This window comes from Malurus melanocephalus, unplaced genomic scaffold (genome assembly GCF_030028575.1).
Source record: "Malurus melanocephalus ecotype Western Australia unplaced genomic scaffold, MMel_1.1 scaffold_207, whole genome shotgun sequence".
NCBI lineage: Eukaryota > Metazoa > Chordata > Aves > Passeriformes > Maluridae > Malurus > Malurus melanocephalus.
The window spans coordinates 636383-648684 of NW_026623439.1; the positions used below are offsets into that span (position 1 = coordinate 636383).

At 43.0% G+C, this 12302-nt stretch overlaps 1 protein-coding gene across 1 annotated transcript in view; it reads right to left on the minus strand.

Annotated features, from left to right (window-relative positions):
• The window catches only part of PCDH15 (protocadherin related 15), a 456551-nt gene that overhangs the window by 63638 nt on the left and 380611 nt on the right, over positions 1-12302 (minus strand). The window contains exons 24-25 of the mRNA XM_057373749.1: positions 10577-10717; positions 8301-8413 (exon numbers count right to left, since the gene is read on the minus strand). Coding sequence (XP_057229732.1) covers positions 8301-8413; positions 10577-10717 — 254 coding nt within the window. The remainder of the gene's footprint in view (positions 1-8300; positions 8414-10576; positions 10718-12302) is intronic.

Here is a 12302-nt window from a genome sequence, read left to right on the forward strand (position 1 = left end):
GCTGATGTCCACCCTGAGCCTCCCCTGGCCCAGCCTGAGGCCGTTTCCCCTTGTCCTGTCCCTGTTCCCTGGAGCAGAGCCCGACCCCCCCAGCTGTCCCCTCCTGTCAGGGAGTTGTGCAGAGCCACAAGGTCCCCCCAGAGCCTCCTTTGCTCCAGGCTCAGCCCCTTTCCCAGCTCCCTCAGCTGCTCCTGGGGCTCCAGACCTTTCCCCAGCTCCCTCAGCTGCTCCTGGGGCTCCAGACCTTTCCCCAGCTCTGCTCCCTTCCCTGAAATTGCTTTGAAATACTTGAAATATTTTCAGTGAAATGGTTCTGTTCTGAGCTTCTGAACCCAACACTTCTCAAATCTGTGATTTCTGATTCCTCCCCAGTACTCACCCAGGGTCTATATCCATCCCATCCCTGGATATGGAGAAGATTCCTTGCAATAAATGACAATCCACCTGTATCCCATAAATCTTAGGGGGAAATGGGATAAACCACAATTAACAGCCACTTTAATCTCCATCCCCCATCAGCCTCATCTAGAGTTTTAATCTTTTCTTCTCTACACAACCACCCTTGGACCATGACAATTTCAATCGATTAAGAGACCATTTTTTTCCATAACCATCACAGCAATGTGGAACTTAGGCTGTTTGATTCACTTTAATTTTTCCACAGGAATAATAAATGGCATCTTGGGAGCATCCAGGATGGGATGGAAACCAGGAGAGATCCCCACTGATCCCTTTGATCATGAAACCACAAAATGGTTTTGTCCCTCAGAAAATAAACAAAGCAACTACCAAGAGCAACAGGATTGAAACAAAGTCATTATTTGTGCACAAAAATACTGAAAATAAACATAATTAAAAAAAAAAACTTTGCATTTTTATCACAATTATCTGTGTCTTGATCAGACTAGGAAAGGCAGACTGAGCACATCTCAAATACCTTGCAGGGCACAGCTATTGGAAGTATCCAAAAAGAAATTTTAACTTTTCCACTCTATTTTCCTGCTGCTTCTTTTTCCCTGTGCTAAGCACCTCACTCCCAGCCCTTTTTCAATTTCTCTGATAGCCAATATGTTTTTAATTCACCATGAAACTTGTCTATCTGCAAAAGCATGAACACAAGATTTAATAAAAAAATTGAATTTCAACTCAGCAAACCCAGTAACAATTTGGAAAATTGGTTTAGTGCTGAAACTTAATGGTAGGATGTGTATGGATTTCATATGAGTCACTTCAGTTGCCTCTACCTTGTGAATGTTATATTTTGTATGTTCACAGAGAATATTATAAACACAAAATATTCTATATATTTATATTTTAGTTGATGGGGATCCATAAAAACCCTTCAGAACTTCAATTTCGATGTTGTTTAATTACAATGCTCACCTCAACTTGATTAACAGTGAGGCTGGATTTATTCTGAGGGTGGTGAGATGTCCAGAGAAGCTGTGGCTGCCCCTGGATCCCTGGCAGTGTCCCAGACCAGGTTGGACACTGGGCTTGGAGCAACCTGGGACAGTGGAGGTGTCCCTGCCCATGGCAGGGGGTGGCACTGGATGGACTTTAAGGTCCCTTCCCACCCAAACCCCTTTAGAATTCCATCATCCCCACAGCAGCTCTTTTAATCCTTTCACCAGCACATTAAAACTACCTTGGCTTCTTGTGCTTGCTCAAAAAAGAAAGACCTGGACACATTTTAGAGCAATAATCCACAAATTTATGGAGTTTTATACACATTTTAGAACAATGATCCATCAGTCTCTCAGGGTTTTGTATTCCTAGTAACTACCTGAACAGCTCATTCCAGACAGTGATAATATTTTTTCTGGAAAAGAATATTTTCTTCCTAATTAGCAGTATTTGTCGAGCAGCTTATCTTCAAAGTGTCAGGTATTCCTTCCTGAACTTGATATCCTGCCTTTCTGTCTCCACTCCCAGATTGGTTGGAGGCACTCTGACCTTTCCATGGTATTTATCTCCCAATCAGATGACAAGGGAGTCTGGACATGGCTCCAGTGATCCTGTCTTAACCTACTGTTTTTTCACCCAAATGTCAGGTTTTGCTCTCCTGATCTCTCTGTGTCAGTGTTCTCCCTCCAGTCTTCCCAAATTAAACCTGAGGCCACAAAGGCAGGAATATTCCTGTCATGATTCTGCAGAAGTCAAAAAAAACTAAAGCAGAGGGGCAGAAATTCCCACCAGGCACAATGTGTGGCACAATCACACACTTGGACTGGTCAGACTAACAGGATAAATTCCAAGGATAACATGGCTGTAAGGATTACACATTGCTAGAAGCCAATAGGGTTTAATACTAAAATTACGGATAATTTCAATTCCATATCCACACCCCCAGAGTGATTTATTCCTACATTTCATTAACATGTTGTTGGGAGCTCTGACCCTGAGCCTCTCCAAGCACAGATTCCTAGCCTGGATCTGGCTTGCTGGGCTTTCCTCTTCACCAGGAAACATCTCACTAGGCATTAATATTTCCTAAAATTCCAGATTCCTTTTCATTTGTTATAAAGAAGTACAGGATTTTAATAAATTGCAATGTAGCACTACTAAAACAAGGAAAAGTAGGAAAAAAAGGACCCTTCTCCTGTAATCATCCGATAACTCAATCTCTAATTTTCCATGGCAAATCCTGCTCAAGTGCCTGCTGTATAAACAATTTCACTTAACTTTATAACCACATTTCCTATTTTGTTTTTATGAGCCAAGTAACTAACAGCAGAAAAGCCCCATAATCCAGTGATTCCAAAGGGAAAATCACAGATGTTTTTCTGAATCCAAGCTGCCCCTAATGTGAGACATTAATTGCAAATCTGTATTAGGAGCTCCAGTTTCAGCTTGAGGAGAACATGGGCTGGTTTCACCCCACACCTCAAAAATGCTTCAATGAAAAAGTTGCCAGTGTTTTTTTCCCTGATAAAATGTAAATTCCATCCAAGAAAGGTGGGAAAAGTGGTGGTAGGACCTGGATATGCTGGGAAAAGGATGATCCAAATGGATGCTCTAAATCTATCAGCACTAAACAATATAGTTTTGAGGGACAAAACACACAAAAATAACTCCCTGTAGACTCTGTGGCAAGAAGTGGGAAGAGATTCCTGAGGGGAAAATGACCCGTAACAGGGAAAAATCCCAGGGAGCTCTGCGAAGAGGGGCAAAGAGAAACCTCAGTAAACAGAGGTTTAAAGAAATTCAGCTTAGGAACAGCCTGATGGAAAAGCATCCAAGGCAGAATTTATATCCTGGAAGTGTCCCAGGCCAGGGTGGACAGGGCATGGAGCACCTTGGGACAGTGGAAGGTGCCCCTTCCATGGCAGGGCTGGGACTGGATGGGATTTAAGGTCCCTTCCAAGCCAAACCATTCCGGAATTCTCTGATTCTACAAGGCCTCAGCCATTCATGGATATTGAGAACCACGGAATATCCCAAGCTGGAAAGGACAAGGATTGTGCTCAATACCTCAGCTCCAATCCAGAGCAATGTGGATGCTTTTCCCACCTTTCTGAAGGAAGCACCAAATTACTGGGATTCCAGCCATGGAATGCCATCCTTACACTCCCTGTCACTGTCCCCATTCCCTATTTCCCATGAGGAAAACTGACTGGACAGCAGGGAACCAGAGAGCTAGGGAAAATCTATTGGAATAATTGACTTCTGATCCAGCTTCACCGTTTTGTTTTGTGAAAACCTTTTGCTTGGATGGTGTTTGCCTCCAGTATTGAAGGATTTAATTGGGCAGAAAATATTATCATGTCTCCTCCATCAAGGAAGAACAAAGTCCACACATTCCCAAATCTCCCTTTTTAAGCAGAACACATTTCCACACTGGTGCTGGAGCTGGGAGAGAAATAGAATTAAATCAAATTCCACACTACATTTACATCAAATAACAGCCTGGAATTCACAGCTTCACATCTTTCCCCATAAAACTTCAGATTGCTGGACAACTGGACACATCTTTTCTGACAGGCTGGGAAGCAATAATGCAAAACTAACAGAAGCTGTAGGTTTGCAAAATTCCTCTTTTTTTCCAGCTTGGGAATGGCTGAACACCTGGTTAATATGCCCACAGGCACTAATTAGGAGGCAATGACACTGCTTCTGGTTCCCATTCCGTTCCCTCCTCCAGCAGCACTTTTGCCATCAGCAATGACCTTCCCCTTGCAGAGGATGTGGAATTTATTAATTAACACAACACCAGAAAGATCCCAAATCCCTTTCAACTTCTACAGTTTTAAATTGAGGACGTGCTCATAAAGAGGACAGGCTTGCTAAAAATACCTCTTAATGTTCATCTCAGGTTTCAGGCACATCTGGTCTCCACCATTTTGTGGCGCTACTAATTAATATCTTTTAATTAAGAAATTAAAGTGCTGCCATAAATTGTTGGGAAGAAATGGAAACTTCTAGATTAATTCCTTGATCCAGCGGTGATCTGGGTAAAGTCAGGACAAAAGAAAGAAGAACTTGGGCAGGGGCTCTGAACAGCAGATTTGATTTAAAAAATAAAAAGGTTTATTGGTTTTAACCTTTTTTTTTCTTTTTTTTTTTTTAGGTTGTCCAGAGAAATGGTGGCTGTCCTTGAATCCCTGGAAGTGTCCAAGGGCAGCCTGGATGGGGCTTGGAGCAACTTGGGATGGTGGAAGGTGTCCCTGCCCATGGAAAATGGTGGAATGGGATGTGCTTTAAGGTCTTTTCCAGCCCAAACCATCCTGGAATTCCACAGTTCTTTTTCCACAGACTGTTTTGCCAGCACAAAGCAGGATGAGATCAAAACCAGCATTAAAAACCCTCAGTAAGCTGAGTGAATTGTCATGGCCTGTTGGGGTAGGGGTGCAGGAAGTTGCCCCGTCCCCACCACCCAGCTGTGTGCCTGCATTTTGATTCTTTGGGATTTTTGCCTCTTTTGTCCACACTCTGTGTTTGTGCAGAACAATGCTTGGGAAATGCTTTGTTTGTCAGGCCCTGCTGCTGTCCGAGTCATCCTCAATACTCAAGGCAAGGACAGGCAAGGATCCACAGAGCTAATGCAGTTCAGCTCCTGGCTCCAGAGGGAAGATCCAGCTGGAGCACTGGGACCATGTGGGGCTGACAGGAGCCATTAAGGTGGGAAAATCTCTCAAAGGCCATCGTGTCTGACTGGGAACCCAGCACCACCCTGCTCCTCATGAACCACATCCACAGGTGCCACAGCCACATCTGTTTTGAGCAGGTCCGGGGTGGGCACTCCAGAGCTCCCTGGGCAGCCCCTGCCAAGGCCTGAGCACCCTTTCCATGCAGAAATTCCTGCTGATGTCCACCCTGAGCCTCCTCTGGCCCAGCCTGAGGCCGTTTCCTTTTGTCCTGTCCCATTTCTCTGGGAGCAGAGCTCGACCCTCCCCGGCTCCAACCTTTTTCCAAGCAGTTGTAGAGAGTGAGAAGGTCCCCCTTATGCTGCCCTGATTCTAAGAGGGTGTTAATGCTGGGATGAGGAACATCCCAAATTCCACTTAGCCTCCTCTTGCCAGTGCCCTCCAGAAAAGCCAAGGATGCAGCAGATCCCATCTGATGGACTTTAGGGGGAATCTCTCCCAGCCATGAGGAAGGAACTGTATTTCATCCCTCACTTATCAAAAATCAACTGTTCCACACTGTATTTTTGGGATCTCAAAGCTCTCAGCTGTCCTTTAGTGTTTGATGTGGAGAGCACAACAGCATTTGTAAGTCCCCAGAATAATTAACAATGCAGACAAAGGAGGTGGGGGGAGAAGAGACCAATTAATTTGCCCCAAATGGTGCAATAATGTTGAGGGAGAGCCAGTGAATAAATGCCAATCTCAGCATTCATCACTTGGCTGCTGTCTCCTCTGGAAGTCACTCCAAGACATGGATAATGATCAATCAAAGCCTCCCTGGGTGTGGAGAGGGCTCTGAGCAGGGCTGGGGTTGCTCTGGCAGGGCTGCCAGGCTCAGCAGCTCAGGGCAGAGAGGCACTTCCATCTCCCTTTCTGCCCATGCCATCTGCTCTCTCTCTGTTTTGTATTTATTTTTGATTTTGTAGTGAAGGCTGCAGCTTTATCCTGTAAAACTGTTCAGCTGTGACCTTCCCCTAAGTACACAGAAAGGAATTTTGTAAACCAGCTCAAGAATAGTGCTGGAATCATCCAGATTATGGTAATTAGACAAGCAAAGATCAATACTAATCCACTCTAAAGCCACTCATTCTCAATCCTTCTGAAATTCGAACATCCCCTTCCATCACTTTCTCATTTTGCAAAGGGCACCATTGGTCTGTGCTGCCTTTTCCCCTAGAGAGACCCCATGTCACTAAAAAACGAGCTCCTGCTGACACCTGCCAGGTCCAGCTTGCATCACTGGCAAAAAATGAAACACAAAGCACAGCTTGTGGAGCGTGGCAATTCCTGAAAACCTTAGGAACCAACATTAGTCCTGCTCCAGAATACTTGTGAGAGTCTCAGAGCTGATTCAGAAAGTTCTGGGTTGTTCTCATATAATTTTTGACATTGAAGAAAACACCTGCTGTGGCTGTCCCCAAATGTTCCCAAACAGCTGTGGCTGTTCCCAAAACAGTGTGCGAAGAATTTCCCAGGAAATTCCTGATTTGGAAAGGGAAACCAGGCAGTCCAGAGAATCCTGAGGAGTTCACAAGGAGACAGAGATAACAGGGATTATTGAGGTGTCATCTAAGGGTGTTATAGGCTATGAGGCACTTTGCATTGCAAGATTTCCTCACTGAAGTGAAATAACATTCCCAGCTCCTGGGTTAAAACTGGAGCTCCAGACAGAAGTTCAGGAATTACGGAATCCCACAATGGCCTGGGCTGAAAGGAAGCTTGAAACCCATCCAGTGCCACCCCTGCCATGGCAGGAACACCTCCCACTGTCCCAGGCTGCTCCCAGCCCCAATGTCCAGCCTGGCCTTGGGCACTGCCAGGGATCCAGGGGCAGCCACAGCTTCTCTGGGCACCCTGTACCAGGGCTGCCCACCCTCCCAGGGAACAATTCCTTCCCAATATCCCATCCGTCCCTGCCCTCTGGCAGTTTGAACCCATTCCCTGTGTCCTGGCACTCCACTTCCTGATGATTTGTCCCTCTCTGGTTTCCCTGTATCCCTTCAGACCCTGGCAGGAGCTGTGAGGTCTCCACACACCCTTCTCCTCTCCAGGCTGAACATCCCCAGCTTTCCCAGCCTGGCTTCAGAAGGAAGATGCTCCAGTCCTCTCAGCACCCATCCCACCTTTGGAAACACCCAATAAATAGAGGGAGCAGCAGGAAAAATCCTTCAGCAAAGAATTATTATTAAATGCAAATTTATCATTTTGCTCTGGTCCTTCAGATTTCACATTTGTTTCATGTTAAATACAAAATTAGGTGGCAAGTGGCAGTATTTTGCTGTTTCTCATTTCTTCAAGTGAAGAATATTCTAATAGTGCAAACATGTGGACAAAGTGTAGATCATGAATTTTTCTCTAAACTCCTTTAAATAGCTGAGCAAGCGCCTCCTTTGGGGCCTACTGAAGACAATTTATTTTCACATTCTGTTTTTTGATTCCCTTGGATTTGGACCTGTTCAAACCTCATGACATTCTGCTGCTGATTATGTCACCACAGTGACAGAGAGAGAACACATTGCAACTTCTTGATATCTTGAAGCTGCTTGCCCTGATCTTAGCATTTCCTATTACTGGAAAGATGTCACAGTCATAAACACCTTCTCTGTTAAAAAAAAAAAAAACAACAAACTACTCAGCCCGTGCCCCACTTTTTTGTTTGATTTTCATCAATTTTGTGACAGTGAGGTTGATGATGTTAAATTGCTGGAGGGCATATTCATCAGATCATGTCTGTGTGGTGATAATAACCATTATCTGCCATTATTCCAACATCAAAGAGGTCGGGGCTGAGTTGTTTCAAAAGAGAAGATCAAAAAATGCCTCGCACAAAAGGTGTAGTGGGTCAAAACACACTCCAGGAAACTTAACCTAGAGCTCTAGTGATCCCAGTTCCAATTCCAAGGCACAAAATATATTGTTTATCCCAATTAATGACATTTTCAAAAGCTTCTGAGGGGAAAATTCCAAGTATACCTTCCTTCACCATCACTGTCAGCCCAGATCTTTCCCACTGGAGACAATCTGCTCAGACAATAAAATTGCAACAAATTCCAGTAAAATTTTTGTAGCTCTATTTCAGCCTATTTTTGTAGCTCTATTTCAGCATTCAAGCAGGCCCCAATTTTGACTTTCAAAAATGCCTGTTTTAGGGTGAAAGAATGAACTCTTCACCTGTATTCATCCTGTGTGAAGCGTGGAATGACCGAGGGCTGCAGCACCGTAATTTCCACCGTGGTGGTGTTGAACTTCACTGGATCCCCATCATCGTAGGCAATGACCACCAGCTGCAAACAAAAAATCAGGCTCTGACTGCACAAAAGAACATTTTTCATCCTGATGTCCAGCAATTTTGGTATTTGCAGGGTGTAAAAAAAGCAGATGTGATTTTTCGTCTGCTGCAAATCTCACATCATGGAAGAACAAACACAGAAGGAAAAGGTGACAGCCCCATTCACAGGCTGAACCCTCTGCTGGAAAATTTACAGAAACACAGTAAATTGGAGTAATTTTTTCCTAGAAAGGGTTGCTAAAGCATTGGAAGGGGCTGCTCAGGGAGGTTTGGAGCCCCCATCATGGGAGGTGTCCAGGGAACAGTTGGATGTGGACTCAGGGCTCTGGTGCACATTGGGCACAGGTTGGACTTGATGATCCTGGATGGCTTTCCCAACCTCAGTGATTCTGGGATTCTGTAACTCCCAATAAAACAAACAGGAGAAGCCCTGGGTGAGAATCATGTGTTGCTGACATTAATATCTAGAACCAAGGGCTCATATAAAAAAAAAATTAACACAACTTCCCACCCCCCTCAAAAAAAAACCTAGAAATGACATTCTCAAAGCTACAACATGAGCCAGACCAAATAACTTTCTCCTAAATGAAACCTGTCATAAATATTCGGATTTTTTTTACTTTTGTTCGTGTCTCTTTGTTGATTTAATCTGGGATTTTGTGCTGACACAAGCAGGCTCATTGTTTTCAGCCTTCCCAGGAAGGTTTGAGATCCGCTTGCAAAAAAACTCCAGCTCACTAAAAAGGAGCAATGGACAGTTTTCCAGTTTTCTGCCTGATTATTTCCTTATTTCTGGAGGTCACTAAACAGAGCAGGTCAGCACCTCATTCTAGCAATGCATTTTCAACTCATTCCTGCCAGTCCAAGCTATTACACAATAATAATTTTTTCTCAGCCAGTTTATAACGGAATTCACCAGTGGAAGTTAAAAATGCTGAAATTATCTGCATGTTAAATACTGACCAGAAATATTCATGGAAGGTTCAGCAGCAGAGACAAGCCAAATGGCCTAGAAGCAAAACCAACTCCAGGTGTTCCCATCCCTGATTTCTGGAGTCTTTCCTGCGTTTTTTTTCCTTAAGAATCTTTATTTTCTGAAGAGTAATTACCTGCTGAATGTCCCATTTACTGCCCTAATATGAAGCAGTGTGAGACAGATCCCAGTTTTGGAAAATGCTCCCACAAAATAAGTGCTAAGAAGTAAAAACAAGCGCAGCAACAGAAAAGATCCACTTGGGTAATGTTAATCAAGAGAAAATCCTCTTCCACCTTGAGATTTTTTATGTGAATTAGGAACTGGAAAGGGCTCAAATTAGCATTGTCCTAAAACAGGGACTCCTCCAGCTCAAGTAGCCCTTGATGTGACACTCAGGAGTGGAAAAGAGTGGACAGGTTTATTCCTCACAATAGAAAAGTGTGCAAATAATCCTCTCTTTAACCCTCATTCCAAAAATAAATAACTGAAAGAAGAAAACAACACACCTTAACAACTGTAAGGAAGGTGGTTCCAAGCAGGAAAATTACATCAAACACAAGATATTATTTTTTTTTTCCTTACTGATATGCTTCTGTTTTCATTTCTCATTACCTTCTCCCTCCATGGATCTTAAAAGGGAGGTATTTTACTGATTTTGATTAAAATTAGACCTTAATCCACACTAAATCATTCCAGACTCCTTGGGACCACTGACAACAAAATGGGAGTTTAGGTTTCCTTAAAATCAATGTTTTTACATTAAAACACTTGCGATCAGGAACTCCCAAACTACCCTGGCTGTGCAGTAATTTTTTTTTACAAGATTTTATACTTCTTACAACATTCTCCTGAAATTCTCCCCAAAAGCCCTGTTGAAAGTGAACTTGGTAAAAATGAAGGGTCCCCAAGCTGCCTCCATGTTTTCCCTGCCCTCCCAAATGGTGCAACCACATCCATCCAAGACATTCCTGGATTCAGAATGGCATGAGAAAAAGAAGGAAATAAATAAACAAAACTGAATTTTTGCATGAAATCCAATGAAAGGTTGGATTTGATGTTGCAGGTCTTTTCTAGCTTTAATGATTTTGTGATCTTTCTATGCAACAGAAAGAACAAAGAACCATGGAAAGGAAGCCCAGCAAATGCAGGGAACATTTCCTGGCACTGCAGCTAAATCTGTACCTTGAACACTGTGCTGGGCTCTTCATTGAGGTTCACTCGAGTGACGACACGGCCCGAGTTCTCCTCCACGTCAAAAATGCTGGCACTGTAGGGAAACTGGACAACATCCACCTTGTACCGGACCAGGCTCGCTGGAGTGCCCTGGAATGCAAAAAAATGAGGTAAATTGGGTATTTCTGTGTTTTTACACATCTCCTGAACGGTTAAAAAGAGACATTGGTAAGGCCATCAAAACCAAAACTTGTTATTTGTCTTCCTCATAACTGAGCACCCCCTTCAATTTCCCCAAAATACCTTCCATGACACCTCAGAGAGCCAGGAAAAAAAATCACCAGAGATTTGGAGAGAAAAGGGCTGAACTCCCACCTACTTAAACCCAGAAATGTTTTATAAATAGTGACATTTTTAAACAGAAGATGGACTGGCAAAAATATCTTTCAAAAATATTTGGACATTATAAAGCTAATTTCAAGTTTTATAAGAGAAACTTATCAGTAGTAAAAGAATATGTGGTTTCACAGATGGATTTTAAGCAGACCCACATACTCCTGGAGTATTTTCTTCCTGGATCTCCTGGAGTGTTTGACCTTTACATTGTGTTTAAACAGCCCAAACATCATTAATGGTTAATTGTTGCTTTTCATCTGTGTTCAATAATGTGCTTTGTTAGGATTGCGAATTTATTCCATGTCCCATGCTAGCCATGGATCACATGGAAACAGAACAATTCCTTTTGTAAACAGTAACAGGAAAGGCTACAAAAGTGTTTTGAGCTCACTAATCCTACCAACGTTTTGCTGATCCAAAAGAAGTCATTTGAGTGTTGTGTCTCAGAGCCCTCCAAGGAATTCCAGCCTGGGAAGGGTTTAAGAGGCCATCAGCAGCTTTAATCACCCAAATGAGCTCTGCCGGACCCGTTTTAGTGGTTAGCAAATTAAAAATTTACTGTGTTCACTATTAAAAGCACTTCACACGTGCTAAAGAGGGCAAATCCTGGGAAAAGTGAGAATTTCCAGGGTTATGGCATAGCAGAGTTCACCATCAACTTTCCCCCTGGCATTCCCTGCTTCAGTCATTTTTCTTCAAGGTTATAATTAAGAGCAAATTACCTGCTGAAATCCAGCCTATTTGGGCTCAAAGGAATGGTCTTAAAGTTGCCTGGAAGATGAAGAGCCCTCATCATCATTAGAGCTGCTCACACCAGGTAATTTGGGACTAAATAAACAAAAACCTCATCAAGTTATTGTTGTTCCTGATGTGATTATCAAGCACAGTTTGCTCCTGTCACTTCAGGAAAATAACAAACCCAGTATTTATTTTTTATTTATGGTATTTTGGCACTGATGCAATTAGAAAAATTCCACAGAGGTTTCCTAGGGAAATCTATTTAGAAGTGAGTTTTAATTATCTGAAATATTAATCATCTTTCACCTCTGTTCTAAATTAATTTAGGTACATTGTTATGTCTGCAGCAAAACTTGAATCTAGCTGATAATATTCTGAAATAAACCCCAGAGAAAGGATTATGGTTGGCAGGAATCATGTTTGTTCTCTCCAACTGAAGTTTCCCTGAGATTCAGGACTAAAATGAAACTTTAAAAAAGCTCATCCAGCTCCAATTATTTCTTCCACGGCTGTGTTATTCCATAAGTTTCCACCTGCTCTGGGGAAATGCCATATATTTGTGAGATGGGTGATAGCTACAAACATGTCCCCAGTATTGGTG